The 17,894-nt window shown below is 50.3% G+C and overlaps 2 protein-coding genes across 2 annotated transcripts in view; one reads left to right on the top strand and one right to left on the bottom strand.

The window, feature by feature from the left end:
- Positions 1-7,966, top strand: part of NXF1 (nuclear RNA export factor 1) — a 135,049-nt gene extending 127,083 nt beyond the window's left edge. Inside the window, exon 24 of the mRNA XM_050960442.1 lies at positions 7,492-7,966. The gene's annotated coding sequence lies outside the window, so the exon portion shown is untranslated. The remainder of the gene's footprint in view (positions 1-7,491) is intronic.
- C6H11orf80 (chromosome 6 C11orf80 homolog) overlaps positions 1-17,894 on the bottom strand; it is a 62,696-nt gene that overhangs the window by 32,175 nt on the left and 12,627 nt on the right. Inside the window, exons 2-7 of the mRNA XM_050960446.1 lie at positions 16,397-16,538; positions 16,258-16,311; positions 14,326-14,435; positions 13,008-13,091; positions 11,713-11,768; positions 10,521-10,592 (exon numbers count right to left, since the gene is read on the bottom strand). Coding sequence (XP_050816403.1) covers positions 10,521-10,592; positions 11,713-11,768; positions 13,008-13,091; positions 14,326-14,435; positions 16,258-16,311; positions 16,397-16,538 — 518 coding nt within the window. The remainder of the gene's footprint in view (positions 1-10,520; positions 10,593-11,712; positions 11,769-13,007; positions 13,092-14,325; positions 14,436-16,257; positions 16,312-16,396; positions 16,539-17,894) is intronic.

The raw sequence follows: 17,894 nt of genomic DNA, 5'->3' as shown, positions 1-17,894 counted from the left end.
CCAAGTGGGCGTCGTCTTCTTCTCGGGGTTGGGGCGTTCCGGCCCCGATGGAGTTGTTCGGCCAGTTGGGCCCACCGGGGCTTCCGCCGCTAGGAAGTCCTCCATCAGGGTGACAGCAGCGGCCAGTGTTGCTGGTCGATGATGGAGGACCCAGGCTCTTCCTCGCGATGGAAGGATGTGAGTGAACTGTTCGAGGATCACCTGCTCTGCCAGCTCTTCCGACGTTCGAAATTCGGGCTGCAACCACCGCCGGCAGGTCTCCCGGAGCTCCTGGGCCACCATCCGAGGCCGGGCCCCGGTGGGGTATGTCAGGCCCCTGAATCGCTGTCGGAAGGTCTCTGGGCTTACGTTGAGGGCGTCCAGGATAGCGGATTTCACCTGACTATAGTCCTGGGCGGCCTCGGTAGACAGGCCTCGATAGACTGCCTGAGCCGTTCCTGTCAGGTATGGGGCCAGGATGGAGGCCTATTGGTCAGGGTTCCACCCCGTGACGGTCGCCACCCACTCGAAGGTGACCAGGAAGGCCTCGGGGTCATCGCCGGGGCCAATCTTGGTCAGTCGGATCAGTGGGCGGGGGCTCGGGCCCCCATCGGTGCCTCCCGACTGGGCCCCCTCTCGGGGGGCCCGCTCCGTGGCAAGGTGCTGGAGGCATTTCAGCTGGAACTCCTGCTGCTGCTGAACCAGGTCCTGGATCAGCTGGCGCTGTTGAGTCCCCAGCTGCTCGACGAGCTGCTGCTGCTGCTGGAGCTGGGCGGCCTGCTGCTCCTCTTGCCGCCACGACTGAGCCGCTTGCTGCCGATCCTGGCTCTCGATCAGAAGGGCGACGAGTTGGGACATGTCCATCTCGGGGGAGGGGGCTCCCTCTCCCGCAGTCCCCCGTTCACCGGCGTTAAGAGTCCACACCCACATCCTGGGCGGAACTCCCCATTTCTGGTACCACATGTAAGACGGTGGTGTCGGGGCTCGTCCCTCTCAGGCGCGACAGGGAGCCAGGGCACCTCCTTACACACAGCAGTCCTGGTAGGCCTAACCCCTCAGCAGGCATTGAGGGAATAAAGGGTCTGCAAACAAAGTATATCAGCCCAGGCCCTTGGGCAGGGCAGGCCGTAAGCAGTTCAGGCTCAGGCCTTCAGCAGGCTGAGCAAACACAGTATATCAGCCCAGGCCCTTGGACAGGGCGGGGCAGTAGCAGTTCAGGCTCAGGCCTTCAGCAGGCTGAGCAAACACAGTATATCAGCCCAGGCCCTTGGGCAGGGCGGGGCAGTAGCAGTTCAGGCTCAGGCCTTCAGCAGGCTGAGCAAACACAGTATATCAGCCCAGGCCCTTGGACAGGGCGGGGCAGTAGCAGTTCAGGCTCAGGCCTTCAGCAGGCTGAGCAAACAAAGTATATCAGCCCCGCACAGAAGGCCTCCTTAGGCCAGGGAGAGGGGGAGTCTGCCACCCTTGAGAGGGTGGCAGGGGGAACGCAGGCCCTCCCACTCCACTGCGTTCCAGCCCGGGGCCCTAGAAGCGGCAAAGGCACGCTGCTGTCAGTGGGGATCCTGGCCGAAACACACTGACATGGGTTCAGGCTCTTCAGGAGCCAAACCAGGGTCGGCTACCCCCGGGCCACTTCCGACCTCCCCTTCTCTGGGTGCCTGTCTCTCGCCAGCTTCGTCTGGGGGGTCCCAGACCATGGGCTCCTCCGGGTACCGGTCGTAGGGAGGCTCAGGCAGCTCCTCAGGATCCCGGTCGTAGGGAAGCTCAGGCCGCTCCTCAGGGTACCGGGCGCCAGGCATGTCAGGCCGACGCTCCTCTGGGTACCGGGTATGAGGCAAGTCCGGCCAGCGTTCCTCCGGGTAGTGAGCGCGGGGCAGGTCAGGCCAGCGCTCCTCCGGATACCGAGCGCGAGGCAGGTCAGGCCAGCGTTCCTCTGGGTAGTGAGCACAGGGTAGGCTGGGCCTGGCGGGAGCTTGGGCTCCAGCATCTGTCCTCTCCGGCAGCCGGCCGCCAACTGAGCGCATGAGCCGGGCTTTTATACTTCCTGTCCCACCCCTTGACTTCTGGGGGGCGGGGACAGGCAACAGTGGCTCTGCCCACTGAGGCACCTGCTCTGGCTTGTCCCTCTCAGGCGCGGCGGGGAGCCAGGGCGCCTCCTTACAGTCACCTACTCTGAAGGAACATTTTCTGGCATATTTATCATACCAGGCCTTTTGCTCTTGTTGAACATCCTGTAGGTTTTCTTGAGCAAGGGCTAGAGAGTCTTTGTGGGTGTTTTACAGGTTGGGTACAAAGTCCAAAATGTTAGTTCCTGCAGAAGATGTAACCCCCTCCTATTGCTGCTTCACCAACTGTAATGGCCCCTTAACTTCATGGCCATAAACAAGTTCAAAGGGTGAAAATCCCGAACTGGGATGTGGTACAGCCCTGTAGGCAAAGAGCAACTGCTACAACACTGAGTCCCAATCATTGGAGTGCTCATTCACAAATTTATGTATCGCGGCCCCGAAAGTCCCATCAAACTTTTCCACTAGGCCATTTGTTTGATGGTGGTAAGGGGTGGCAACCAAGTGGTTTACTCCATGAGCTTCCCAAAGATGTTTCATGGTCCCTGCCAGGAAGTTAGCTCCCGAATCTGTAAGGATGTCGGAGGGCCAACCTACCCCTGGCAAAAATGTCTGTCAGTGCCTGGCTCATGCTTTTAGCACTGGTGTTGCTTACAGCTACTGCTTCCAGTCATCGGGTGGCAAAATCCATGAAAGTCAGTATGTACAGCTTTTCTCTGGGTGTCTCCTTAGGAAAAGATGCAGAATATCAATAGCTACACGCTGAAATGGAACCTCAATAACGGGGAGTGGCTAGAGAGGGGCCTTGACCTGGTCTTGGGGCTTTCCCATCCTCTGGCACACCTCACAAGATCGGACATAGGTAGAAACATCCTTGCCCATCCCCTCCCAGTGGAATGACTTTCCCAAATGGTCCTTGGTCCTGTTCACCTCAGCATGACCACTAGGATGATCATGGGCTAAGCTCAAGAGTTTTTTCCTATACTTAGTTGGAACTACCAACTGTCTCTGAGGATGCCATTTCCTCTTGTGCCAACCAGAAAGAGTCGCCTTGTATAAGAGTTCTCCTTGTATAACAAACCTGGACATATTGGAAGGGCTGAGAGATGGTGCGTCGCTCTGTGCCACCATCCAAGCTCCCTTGAGTCTCTCATCCGCTTCTTGCTCTGCCTGGAACTGTTCCCTTGAGGCTGGAGGAATTAGTTCCTCGCTGGATTGTGGACTTGGTCCCACTGGAAGGGATGCAGGTGATGGAGTTGTTTCCTTTGACGAGGTACTGCTCTCCGCTGGTGCACTAGGATGAATTTCAGGCTCCAGTTGAGCTTCTTGTGCTGGTCTAGCCACTGCTACAGGTGCAGGCTCTGTGGCGCCCTTTGGTGCTGGCTCCCCTGACTCTGGTGGGGTTGCAAGCACGGGCTCTGGTGCTGGCTGTTCTGCACGTTCTGATCCTTGGGCTGGTTCTGGCTGGGTTCCAGGAACTGGATTTTCAACTGCTGCCATAGACTCTTGTCCGGAGTCTCGTTCCACCACTTCTGATTGGGTTCCTGTAGGAGGTTCAGGAATGGAGTTAGGTGTGGAGGCCTGTTTAGCCTGGCTGTGGGTGACCATGCCCACCCTTTTTGTTAGCCTCACATGGTTGGCTAAGTCTTCTCCCAGCAGCATGGGAAGGGGATAATCATCATAGACTGCAAAAGTCCATATTCCTGACCAGCCCTAGTAGGCAAGTTAAAAGTTGGCCTTAAAGGGTTGCACCATCACTTGGGCCTCTGGGTCGATGAATTTGGGGTCCACCAGGGATTGGTGGACAGCTGACATCTGTGCTCCAGTGTCTCTGCATGCAGTAATCTTCCTCCCACCCACACTCACAGTTTCCCTTCGTTCTGAGGGTATTTGCAAGACATCTGGGCCTGAAGGCTCTTGGTGGGACTCTGGGGTGACGAACTGTAGTCAGCTGATGCTCTTGGGGCAGTTGGCCTTCACATGCCCCAGCTCGTTACATTTAAAGCATCGCACAGCTGACTGTGGGCTAGGGTGAGGTGGGTGGTTGGAGAGTGGGGTGGTGGGACGAGAGGGCATCTGGTGTCTCCCTGGCTGTGTGGAAGGCTCCTCCTTGCAAGGTGGGGCTTTGGGCTGACCCCGATGGTGGGGTGTCATCTCGGGTTGCCCTTTCTGGTATCTGCACCAACTACTACTAGCTTTCTTCTTCTCTGCCACCTCCACCCATTTGGTTCCAATCTCCCCCACCTCTATTACAGTTTTGGGCTTTCCACCTAGGATGTACCCTTCTATTTTCTCAGGAACACCCTCTAAGAACTGCTCCATTTGCATTAGGAGAGACAGATCTTCCAGAAATTTAACACTTGCTCCTGATATCCAGGCATCCCAATTTTTTACAGTGTGGTAGGTGTCAGGAAAATGCCAGGTCTGGTTTCCACCTTAGGGCTCTGAGCTGCCAAAGGGCATGCTCAGGTGTTAGTCCCATTCTAATTCTGGCCTTTTGTTTAAAAAGGTTGTATTCATTCATGTGTTCTTTAGGCATTTCAGCTGCCACCTCTGCTAAGGGTCCACTGAGTTGCGGCCTCAGCTCCACCATATACTGATCTATAGGGGTGTTGTACCCAAGGCAAGCCCTTTCAAAATTTTCCAAGAAAGCCTCTGTATCATCGCCTACCTTGTATGTGGGGAATTTCTTGGAATGGAGAGCGGTACCTGGAGAAGGACTGTTAGGGTTACCTGGTGGACCCAGCTTAGCCCTTTCCAGCTCTAAGTGCTTCAGCTCTAACTCCTCCTCCAAGTGCTTCGCCTGCATTTCCGCCTCCAAGCACTTCGCCTCTCTTTCCGCTTCTGCCTCCAAGCGCTTCGCCTGTCTCCTCTCCTCCGCTTCCAACTCCAAGCGCTTTGCCTCCCTTTTGTCCTCCACTTCCAAGAGCATCATCTGTAGGAAGAAATCCCTGTCCTCCACAGTCAGAACTTGGTCTTGGTTAAGGCCATCCCTCCAGCTTGGCACCTGGATCTTGGTCAGGGGAGGGCTGACCCTTCCCTCCTGGGAAGTTCCCGGTTCCCCATCCCCTCCCTTCATTTCTGTCATGGAGCTGGATGTCTGGGCTTGATCTGGATCTGTTTTCTCCATAGCGTGCCACTTTGGGAAGACTAGTCACTCTAGGGTTTCCAGGCCTGACCTCAATCTCATGCACAGGTTACCCTACTCTAGTCCAACTATTTTGTTGCCACAAAGCTAGAAAATATTAAAAAAAAAAAACCTGCTTGTTGGACTCCCTGGCTTTGAAGGCTAATCCTTTGGCATGCCTGTTTCCCCTCAGGCAGCAAATAAAATAAAATTTAAAAAAACTCCCTGGCTTTCAAGCAGCCAAAAAGAAAAATGTGTCCTTTTAAAATTCTGTGGTCTGTGCTTCTGGTTCAAAATGATCCCATCGCTCTGCCACCATGTGAAAAATGAATCCCCACTCTGTCACTTTGAGTACAGAAGGTAGGGGCCTGCAAGCATTTTAAAAATTAATACTTGACACTCCCAAGGCTACAGCTTTTCTCTGACCTTGGCTTGGTAAATGCAGCCACCACCCTAATGCAAAAAAAACCCTTGGACCTAGGAAGGAGCACTTGGGAATTTCTCCCTGTGGGGTTTCCTCAAGCCCTCCCCCTTCTCCCCTGCCAGGGAAGAGCTGAGAAAGAAAACAAAGGAAATTAGCTGTTGCCACCAGCTAATCAAACAACATGTACAAACCTCTTAGGACACCAAAAATCCAATTCTATTCTTAAAAAAGGTAAATTTTATTAAAAACAAAAAGGAAGGAAATACATCTGGAACTTAGGCTTTTGCTAGATTTTAAAAGAGCAATTCCAAAAATTAAGCACCCAAAATAGCTTTCTTGGGGGTTAGCTTAAAGGTTACAAGCAAACAAAAGCATCTAGGGTTAGCATGAATTTTTATACCAGGTTCAAGCCTTACATAGCATTCATGCTTATGGCATTGCTGCTCCGTGTCTCCTTCTCCGGAGAGCAACAGACAAAGGGGAAGTTTTATTCCCAATTTTAAAAAGTTTTACCCAGGGCCATCCCTAGCTATTCTGGGGCCCTACACCCCTTGACCCTTGAGGTGCATTATCAGGGATCTGATTGACTTGAAACATCCCTCTAGAAGGTAAGCTCTGGCCTGAATAGAGTTGAACAGCACCCCAATGAACTCTGTCCTCTGTGCCAGAGTGAGGGTGGATTTCTCAATATTTATCAGAAGGCCTAGGGCCTTGAAGTCAACTGGACAAGTCAAATGTTGGACACTACCTGAGCCTTTGACTGACTCTGGACCAACTCTCGACCAGCCATTCACCTAGATAAGGGTAGACCCGCACTCCTAACTTCGTCAGGAAGGTTGTCACTACTGCCAGACATTCTGTGAACACCTGTGGACCTGCAGACAGGCTGAATGTGATGATTGTGAATAGATAGTGCGAGTGTTTCACTACACATCTGAGGAACCTTTTGTGTCCTTGGTATATTGAATTATGAAAATATAGCAGAACCTCAGAGTTACAAACACCAAAGTTATGAACTGACCAGTCAACCACACACCTCATTTGGAACCAGAAATATGCAATCAGGGAGCAGCAGAGACAAAAAAAGCAAATGCTGTATGTAACTGTGTTAAATGTAAAGTACTAAAAAAAAAAAAGGGAAAGCAGCATTTTTCTTCTGCATAGTAAAGTTTCAAAGCTGTATTAAGTCACTGTTCAGTTGTAAACTTTTGAAAGAACCATAACATTTTGTTCACAGTTACAAATACTTCAGACTTATGAACAATCTCCCTTCCCAGGGTGTTCGTAACTCTGAGGTTCTACTGTAGGCATCTCTTAAATCAAGGGCAACATACCAATCCCCGGGATCCAGGGAAGGGATAATGGATGCCAGGGTGACCATGTGGAACTTTATTCTCTTGAGATAGTTGTTGAGCTGTTGTTGATGCAGGTCTAAAATTCACCTGAGACCTCCCTTGTCTTTTAAGATTAGGAAATAATGGGAGTAGAACCCCTTTCCTCTTAAATTCTGTGGAACCTTTTCCACAGCTTCCACCTGAAGGAGAGATTGAACCTCCTGGGCCAGAAGTTCTTCCTGAGACGGGTCTCTGAAGAGGGACGAGGAGGGAGGATGGGAAGGAAGAGTAGAAATAAACTGGAGGGTTTATCACACATTCACTCTGCTCAACACCCAACGGTCCGTGGTGATACAGGACCATGCGCTGAAGAAGTGGGAAAGACAGGTTGTAAACAAAGGAGAAATTGGGTCTGGCATCGCAGGAACTGGTATGGTGTCCTCGAGCATACTGCCAAAACACCTGCTTAGAACCCCCTGGATGTCTGGGAGAGGCAGACATTGTCGTCAAGTTAGAAGGGGGTAGTGACTATATCTAACCACAGCTTCTTTTCCTCTGAAGATCCTGATGGGTAGCCAGGGCAGAGTACTGGATGGCTGTTGTGGCCTGCAGTGCTTCCTCGTACAATCCAAGCAACTTAAGGGATACCCTGGAGTCTTTTAACACATGAAGCTTCACATCAGTCTGTTCTGAAAAGAGCAAAGCTCCTTTAAAAGGTAAGTTCTGAAGGGTTTGCTGGATCTCCTGTAGGAGTCCTGAGGACTGCAGCCACGAACTTCTGCACATGGCCACTGCCAAAGTCATGAGCCTGGCTGCTGAGTCAGCCACATCCAAAGCAGCTTGCAACAAGATCCGCGCCACTGATCTTCCTTCATCCACTAGCGAAGAGAACTCTTACCTAGCCTCTTGAGGGAGCAAGTCTTTGAACTTCTGAACGGAGTCCCACATGTTAAAATCAAACCTGCCCAGCAGCACCTCCTGGTTTGCAATTTTGTGTTGTAATCCTGCAGCAGAATAAATTTTCCTACCAAATCCATTCATTTTGGGGTTGCACCCTGATGACTCTTTCTCTCTCATTGGCAGCAGATACCTTGGGGATCCGGGGGTGGGGAGCAATGGGAATACGGGAACTCATAACCCTGGGCAGGAACAGGGTTCGGCACTTTTGGATGTGGAGGGAAGTGATGTGGGGGTCTGCCATAAGGGCTTCACAGGGTCCATAATGGCCTCTTTGAGAGGCAAAGCTACTTTTGAAGGGCCCATAGCAGCTAAAATATCAAGTAGGCTATGTGAGGACACTTTCACTACCTCCACATGTATTCCCAGATTTAAGGCCACTCTCTTTAGCAACTTTTGATGAGTTTTATAGTCATCAGGGGGAGGGGGAGGTGATGCCCCCTCCTGAGACTGCCTTGTCAGGGGAGGAGGTAGAGGCTAGCATTGGCTGTGAAAGCTCTTCCTCCATTTCTGCCTCTGTAGGATCCTACTGTGCTGGGTCTTGTAGTACAAGGCTGGGCTCAGTTCCAGAGTCCAGGGAGGGGAGGTTGGCTGATGGGATGATGCCACGCCCCTTTCCAAGGCCACTGAATAGGAGCCCTGGAAACTGGGTGAAAACCCCACATGTTCCAAAAGGACCACAGGACTGGTGTAGGTCCCCAATGACCTCCTGGTTATGCACTCGATGTTACTCCTCTGCTCATGTCCATGGAAGGGTAGAAATACCTGGGGGAGTAGCAGGAACGACTCCTCGGACAGGAGGAGTTAGACTCCACCTCTGACTCAAATGACGAGGAGTCTTTATCTGGTGACCATGGTGGTGCACTTCCCACCAGTGGCAGAGACTGCTGTTGAGGTGGACCGAAGCAAGCATAGCCAGCTTCCCTTTTGATGGCGCCCAAAGTCATGGACCCAAACAATGGCTTCCTTCCTGACTGCTAGCACTGATAACACCAACTCTTGTACTTCTGGTGACACTGGTACCAACAGTGAGAGAAGGTCTCTGGCAGCGCCCAACGCCTCCAGCATGATTGGTACTGAGATAGCGTTGGTACTGCGCTGTGCTGCAGGTGTAGATGGCTCATCTGGTACCAGACTCAATGGTGCCTGCGTAGTGCTGGAATTAACGGTGCCAACTTCTGCGGTACCAAGACAGAAGAGTGCCCTGTTTAGGTTGCACTCTACTCTGATCCCCATGTCTGGCCATCTTTGGTAACGGGGATTGCTCAGGCTCATGCCCTGTGGTGTTGCTGGTTTACTTGCTAATTTAACCCTCTCTTTGCCTAATTCTGCCCATGGTGGAAACTCATTGATTTTAAAAGCAAGAGCGGATCCACTGAATAATCAAGGCTGATCCCCTGCATCCCATGGACCATCACTTGCAGCAGAGCTATAGAGTATCATGTACAGAGATGCCCACTATGGATTTAAAGACTCCAAGCGTTGGAGAATTCACCACACAGCAAGGCCATCTGTATGGTAACAGCAGCTCCCCTCCACTGTGCACCCAGACAGAGGCCAGTGGAAAAGAGCACAGCTTTGTTCCCTTTCTGGAGGCTTTGCTTCTCTCTGAGGTATAATTTATTATTATGTTATTTATTTATTTATTATTAATAATTTGTATTACTATAGCACCTAGGAACCTCCACCATGGACCAGGACAGCGTTGTGCTAGGTGCTGTATAAACACACGAGAGATGGTCCATGCCCCAAAGAGTTCACAGTCTAAATCCAGAAGAAATAATACTTCTTGTGTGTCTGTATCTTCACATTAGAAATTCAGTTCTCATCTGAGGCAGTGTGGTTTAGTGGTGAGGGCACTGAACTGAGACTCAGGACACCTGGAGTCTATTTCTAGCTCAGGCACTGCCTGCTGTATGACCATGGGCAAGTCCCTTCCCATCGCTGCCCTCTGCTTCTCTTCACATACGGTGAGCTCTATGTACATGTGCAGTGCCAGGCATGACAGGGGCCCCAGTCTCAGTCAGGATCTGTGCAGCACCCAGCATGATGGGGGTCCCTCACTCAGCTGGGACCTCTAAGTGCTATTGTAATAACAACTTTCTAACCTGTTTTTCCAGGAAGACTTTCTGGACAAAGGTAGAACTAGTAGGATGACGACACTAGAGATATGATCATTTGCCCATTACTGATATTACGACAGTACTGAGAGCCCCGAATCAAGATCGAGGCAGAGTCCAGCCAATAACTAGTATGTCAATCGACATAACACAGCACTTGCACTATTTGAAAGACTCAGAGGTTTGAAGGCCAGAAGGGATTGTTCTGATAGTGCCTCCTGCATGTCCTGGGTAACGGAAACCCACCCACTGATTTATGCATCTGGTGGATGAGCTACAGGAGAGCTTTCAGAAAGATGTCCAATCTTGATGAAGAATCCACTCTGTCCCTAGGTCAGTCCCAATGGTTAATTCCCCTCCTTGTTAAAAATGTGCATTAATTTCTAATCTGAATATATCCAGCTTTAGCTTCCAGCCATAGGAACTTGTTCTGCCTTTGTCTGTGAGGTCTGCTATCAGAAATCATCTCCCCAGGGTGGTACTTATATAGGCTGTGACCAAGTCATCTCTTACCTTATATAGTGTCTCTGGTCAGTAAGGAGCTTTATTCCATTCAGTATACATGTACTCTCTCTCTTCTCTCCACTAGAGAGCAGAAATTAACAAGACAGGACTTCAACCCAGTAAGCATCACTTTTAAGTATCACCAAACTATTTTAAAATAAGGCAACTCACTCAGCTCCTCTGATCCTTATCTTAAAAAGGAGACAAAGACAAGACAATTCTATTATAATGGCTGGCCTAGTAAAGGGAGAACAGGAGCTTCTGTTGTCTCTTTCTCCTGATGCAGGGACAATGGGACATTTGGTGAGAGTGAAAGGTGGGAGATTCAAAACCAATAGAAGGAAATCCTTCTTCACACATGTGATCAGCCTATGGGATTTACTGCCATCGAGTGGTGCTGCAGCTAAGAACTGAGCACAAATCAAACAGGGATTAGATACTTATAATGATGTCAAGAATATACCAAGTATGCATTGTAAGTGAGAAAGAATGCCTGCTTGCATTACAAAACTGTGTTTTTTCCAGAACCGTAGTCCATGGGGACCCCACTCATGGTGCATTCATGCAGGTGAGACACATATGCACCAGGAGCGGGATACACATGGACAAAGACTTGAAGAAGGACAACAGTTTTGGCAGGGATACTTAAACCTCCTCGCTCAGGGCTTAAGCCAATCTCTAACTATTAGAGATCAGGGTGAGACTAGGCCTAGCTTATAGTTAAAATTTTGGTCAGCATAGCTACATCACCTAGCTATTATTGCTCCGGGAGGTGATGTTCCTATAGCAATGGGAAAAAACCTTTCCATTGGTGTAGGCTTTGTCTACACTACGGGGCTATGCCAGCATAGCTACAGTGATGTAGTTATACCATTATAGTCCCTGTAGTGTAGACATGGCCCAGCTGTTTGGGGGCAGATTGTCCCACATGTGCTTACTGTGGGGTTCTTGCATCTTCCTCCAAACATTGCCTTGCTTGTTCTGCCCACACGCAGTCACTATAGATAGATTTTCCTCAGAAGCATTGGGTGTTGGGCACTGTTATAGCTAGGTTAGTAGGCTATATGGACCTAAGGTCTGATCCAGTCTGACAACACCTATGTTCCTACGAGTGCTGGCCTGTGTGAAGTACCCAGGTAGCCCCATCTTGTAAATACATGACCACCTGTCACCTGGGCATTCCAATCACTCGCTTACTCACCAGTACGTCTCCGCAGACACAGCGCCATTCACATTCACACAGTAATGGAATCTGATCTGCAAATCAACAAGGTATCAGGAGAGTCAGGACATCATGCTGGGCACTGCACAGATCCCAGTCGAGACTGGGACCCCCTCTGGGCTGGCCTCTGCACAGACTGCAATTGAGATCAGGGCCCCCATCATGCTGGGCACCACTCAGACCCTGACTGAGATTAGGACCCCTGTTGTGCTGCCCACTGCTCTGCCCACTCACCTGACTGACATGCTAAGCACTGACAAGGTTGGGTGCTCCCTAGCTGTGTGGGCTTCAGCAATATGAGTTGCCTACACAGTGGAGCAAAAGCATTCCTTAGACACTCTTGCTGCCCTGTGTGGGCATGTGGAACCCTGCATGTCTTAGACCAGCCCCAAGCAGGGTCAGGCAACCTATCACGTATCCCCCATTTCAGATCACCTTCTCATAGTTAGGCCTCATGGAGAGGTTTATGAATCTGCTACAGCCTTTTGGCACTAGAAACTGGATCCTTCAGCTCAAGGAGCCATGGTTCAGTTCCTGCTTGCAAATCACAAAGCACAAGATTCAATTCCTGCTGCTGCTAGCCCCTCTAGGGAAAGGAAAGGGATCTGTGTTTGAGGGAAGGAGAACCCAGGTCAGGGCTGGTGCCAGTCACAAAAACTGGCATAGACACCTGTGCAAAAGAGAGGAGTCTAGCGCAGAGACTCAGTGGATAAGCTGGGGTACTATTGTCTGGGAAAAGGTAATACCATGGAAGGGGATAATGATGGGCTATAATACAAGAGCTTGTAGGAGGATTCATCCCAACAGAGTAATGAACAACAATTAAACCAGCTGAAATGACTGGGTTGCCCAATAGATAGGCACTGGGGCAAATTCTGTGGGAGTAATTGTGTGGGAGCTGATGGAGCTGTGCCAGGGAATGTAAATTGGCCCAGGGATTACATGTACGCTGCAAGAAGTAATTAAAACAGGCCCTGATTTTTGGGTGAGTAAAAGGGAGCTTTAAACCCCAGCTGAGCTACCTGTGCTCTGGGGCTGTGCAACCCAGCCCCGGGAAGTTAAGAGTAATCCCAGGGATGCTCTGCTTCCTGGAATACCCATTGTACAGTGTGGTCCAATCACATCCCCACTACCCTGGGCCAGGGGATTGGGCTGAAGGTGAGGCCTCATGCCAGTCAGGGGAGCCCTTTGCTCAGAGGGGACTTTCAGGGGAATATTTCCCCCCAGGGCAGTGCAAAGAGGCCTTAGTGTCATTGCAAACCAGATGGCATTACCTTTGGGTGCACCATGCTGATCTTGTGTATGAACTGTTTTACTGCCAGACAGTCCATCATCAGAACTCCAGGCCTTTCGTGGAGCTGAGAATGAAATAAAGAAGCTGCTTTTCCATGCCCTAAAATAGAGCCGTAGCTTTGACTGCTACTTGCAAGATTGCTGCAAAACCACTAGGCACAGAAACGGGGGCACCTCATGGGAGAACAGAAATAAGAGGGACGTAATCATTGGCGGGCAAAATAAACTTCCTAACTAATAATAGGGCTCAATTCTCCCTGTGTCTGAGCTCTGTGGAACCAGGCCAGCACTGAGTCAGGGAACCATAATCAGCTCCTTGATCCAGAGCCAGCCCAGCTCCAGCATCAGTTAGAGTCACCAAGAGACAGACAGATCTAACATATGCCAGTGGCATGTCAGCATAATGCCACTCAGCTCCATGGTGTCTCTAGCCTGCCCCCGATGCCAGGGTTGGCTGGCATGGTGATGGCTTGATTTATGCTGGCAGAGTTATGGCCAGAATCTGTCCACCTAAATGGCATAAAGAGGCTGGACTAGGAACTAGAATCTGGCCCTTAATCTTGAATCTGGTGTCTTCAAGAGCAGACGAGGCTGTGCTAGAAAGAGTCACGTACGTGTGGCTCAGTGCTCTCAAGATGCGTGACGTCGGGTACTCATGGCCTGATTTGTGTGCACCCACAACTTCCACCAATGACAGCAGGGGCTGCAAGCACCGAGTGCCACAAGAAATCAGTCCGCTCTATTTATATTTAGGGACCTAAATAAATGGCCTAGATTCCAGAACAGCTGTACTCCGGCGCCTTGTGACTTTGGAGAGGTTGGTTGTGGGGTGTATTGTGTGGGTCCCAGTCCCCATCCCAGCTGCATTGTCACACACAGTCATCAGCCTGAGATTACCTCTGCTAGAAAGTGATTATTTGCTTCAGGAAAGATGTTATTTGTACTATGGTAACACTTTGAGTGCCCAACTGAGATTGGCCGCTCATTACTCTGGGCCCTGAAGATAATCTCAACTGAGATTGTTGGGGTCTGTGTGGTGTCCAGCCCAATGGGGACCTTGAACTTGGTTGGGGTCTGTAGGTGTTACCTTAATACAAATACTTGACTCGCCTTTAATCTCTGGGGGCCCAATCCTGCAGAGGGTGGCATGCTATCACCTTCCACTAGAATCAAGCCAAGGATATTCAGCATCTCCCAGGAGGCGCTCAGCATCTGGCAAGTTCAGGCCTCAAGTTGGCTGTCACATGATACTTGGAAGTGACTTCGAAAAGTATCACCAAGTGAGCAGGAAAGTCAAACCTCGAAGGCCAGCTGGAGTGCGGTAGAATCCAGGGGTTCGTGGCTACATCCACCTGCCGTCCAAGGCCTGGTCCAGGGCACAGAGAGCTCAGCCAGCATCCCATCCATTTCTGCACAAGGGAGAGATTCTGGGTCACATGTCCCAGAACGAACTAGTTCAATCTGAAGTTTCATGCTGCTGAAACCAATTAAAAGCACTGGCTCCCATAGAGGCAGAGTGGTGCTTTAGTGAGTAGGGCACGAGCCAAGACTCCTGGGTTCTATTCCCAACTGTCACTGTCTTCCTGTGTGAACTTGGGCAAGTCCTTGCCCCACTCAGTGCTTCTATTTCCCCTCACACCCTGTGTCTGTTCAGCCTATGAGCTCTTTGGTTCAGGGCCTGTCTCTCACTAGGTGTCTGTGCAGCACCCAACCCAATGGAGCCCCATTGTACTGGGAGTGCCACAGACACACAGAGACAGATAGTCCTTGCCTGGAAAAGCTTGCAAGCTAACTTGACACATGTGGGTGGGAACACAGAGAGGGGAACAGACTTGCCCAGGGACACACTGCAGGTTGGTAACAGAACCCAGGTGTCCTGATGCCCAATTTTGTGCCCTATGAACACCGAGATCTCACTGCAAATAAATTAGGAATAGAGACGTTTTAGCTTCCGGGCACAAGCCAACCTCTAAAGCAGGGTTTCTCAACCCCTGGGTCACGACACAAAATTGGGTCACCAGAATGCATCGAAGAGTTGTGGGGCTAGCTGGGCTCAGCTCCTCAAGCTGGGCATTGTGACCTGACGCATAGGATCATCACGCCGCTCAGGTTGGCCTAGCCACTCCTCCGTCATGATGATGTGGGGGCCAGCTGGCCGGGACAAATTTAAGTGAGTTGTGCTGCGATCCCAGGTGCCAGATTGCAAAGCCATTCACACAAATTTGGGTGGCCAGATGGGGGGCCAGGCCAAAAGTGAGCAGCACTGTGACCCTGGAGGTTACAAAGCCCAGAGGAGGAAGCCAAGTCTAGCCAACCCTGTGCATCGGAAGCTGGGAGGGAATGGCTGATGTCCTGCTCTCTGGTAAGCACCAGCCCCACTATGAACTCCCACCCTGCATTCGGGCTACACCCCATCTTTCTTACTCCCTGTTCTGCCCCTCAACCCAGACCCTCTGATGTACCTCTTCTGCACAACAGGGCAAATCCTCATCTGTCATATCACTCATTCTGGACCCCAGCCCCCCAGATCTTCCCCCAATGCACCCCCAGCCCCTTCTGTCACCAAATTCCCTATTCCTTTACCCTTGCATTCTATGCCCAGACTCCCCCAAAACCCCAACTTCTTCCTCACTACACCCTTAGGCTTCCCCATTGCACCTCCAGGCCCCCAAATTCCCCATATCCTCTTTCCCCCATGGGCTGCGGCGAGGCAGTATTTGCTTGGGGAGGGGGGGTGTCTCAGCTCACTGCCCCTCCTGCCCAGTTGCCAGGGTGGAGGGTCATGACAGGCCACAAAGTTTTACAAATGGGTCCTAAGCAGTTGAGAACCAGTGTTCTAGGTGATTAAACTTTCCCTATGGATGGGTGACTCCAGAACAGACCATTTTGTGGTTCCTCACACCATACCCTGAAGCATGTGGTAGGGGGCCACAGAGACATAAAACCAAAAGAACCTTGGTCTGATCCAATCTGGCAGTCCCATTGTCCCTTCTGTAATGCTCCCATTGAGTGTGAAAAGCCATGATTTCACCAGCAAGGAAGGGGTTAATTCCCACTGAAGGCTCTTGATTTAGCCAAACAAGATCCAATGGCTGGGAGTTGCAGTCAGCAGAACTCAGAGTACAAAGAAGGAACATACTTTAACAGGGAGGAGGATCAGCCACTAGAACAGCTTCCCCAGGATCTGCCAAGGGTCTATGGAAACAGATTTGAAGGTTTGTTTTTTTTTACCTTTCCAGAACTTCTCACTGAGGATTTTAGAGCAAAAATTCCCTGCTGCAGCAACTGTAGGAAGAAAATACAAGGCAGGTGTTAAACCCAAAGGAACACCACAGACAGCAGAATCCTCATTATGTTTCACTCTACTCACTAGTGGTCGTGCACCGGAGCTGGCTTGCGCCATGCGTAGAATCACTGAGATTAAAGGAAACCAGCACTATCCCTTCCGGGGCTAATCCTTTCAGCTGCCTTTCTTCCTCATTCTTAAGGCAAATTATGAGATATTCTAAAATCTGAAAAGGTAGGAACTGTGAGAAAGTGATTGGCCCCTCTGGGAGAGCACAAGAACAGGAACCAACCCCAGAGAAGTGCAGCTCATCTCTGAAAAGCGGCAAAGCCAAAATGCCCAAAGAGATGCCAGAGTCAGAGCTGCTGAACATAGGGACATAGGGCTAGCAGATGTGGTGTATTGAAGACCATTTTAAAGTTATGATCTATCACTTTTAGAGCCTTCCTGGTCTTGCTTCCAGACAAGGGACTCTGTAGGAAAACATAGGATCTGGGCCTAGTGCAGACTGAGTCAGTTCTGATACAAGCAAGACTGCAGCAAGATGGGGTGAGTTGTGCCTCTCTGTATTAGCCTGCAGCCTGCTTTGTCTGTCCCTGCATTTGGGATCATGTCTGTTATCATTCTGAACTCTAAGAAATAGAATAGTGTGATGCAATGTTCCAGCAACAGTATTTATGGTTGTGACTAACTTCCCTGTGTGTATGCCAGAAACATAACAGTAGGGAGCTCCTGTGTTACTGAGTCTGGTCCCCTGCTATTGCAGGCAACTCCGTCCCAGAATCCATGTTAGATCTGAGTGATTGGCCCACTCCTTCTGTTAGAAGGCTGTTCCAGACCCTCATTCCTCTGCTGGTTAGAAACCTTCTTCTCTTTTCCAGCCGACATTGATTCCTGGCCAGTTTATCTCCATTTGTTCTTGTGATAATGCTGTCCTTGAGCTTCAGCAGCCCTTCTCCCTCCCTGGGCCCCTCCCTGCAATGTATTCAGAGAGAGAGAGCAATCAGATTCCCTCTCAGCCTTTGTTTTGCCAGGCTAGACACAACTAACTCTTAAGTTTCCGCTTGTAAGACAGGCTCTTCGTTCCTCTGATCCATGCAGAGTTGAGTGACCATTACTATTTGTCTTACTGTTGGGTCTAAACTTTTGGTGAACTTTGGGGAGCCAAAACACACCCAGACTGACTGTCTCTGCATAATCCTTCCTGAACCCTTTTGAACAAAGCACTGCCCTGCAAACTACTCATGACACCCCCTTTCCCTAGTAGCCATTAGCCTTTATCTCTATGCATTTACTTGTTAACTTGCTTTTCCTGTAAAATCTTGATTGATTATGCATGACCATTATCTTTTGTTAATCACTTTGTTTACTTCTGTGTATAAATATTGATGCTCACCCCTAATAAAGGGGCCACACTTAATCTAAAGCTTTTTAGAGCTAAGGATAGTGTGAGCCCGTTGATCAATGCATTGGTGTCTGGTCTCTGACAGAATTGTGTGCCCCATACCAACTCCGCACGAACTCGGGTGCTGGAGAGGTGAGTGAGGACTTGCTTTATTACCTAACAATTTGGGGGCTCGTC

Source organism: Gopherus flavomarginatus, chromosome 6, assembly GCF_025201925.1.
Source record: "Gopherus flavomarginatus isolate rGopFla2 chromosome 6, rGopFla2.mat.asm, whole genome shotgun sequence".
Classification (NCBI taxonomy): Eukaryota; Metazoa; Chordata; order Testudines; family Testudinidae; genus Gopherus; species Gopherus flavomarginatus.
This window is presented reverse-complemented; position numbering and strand designations above follow the sequence as displayed.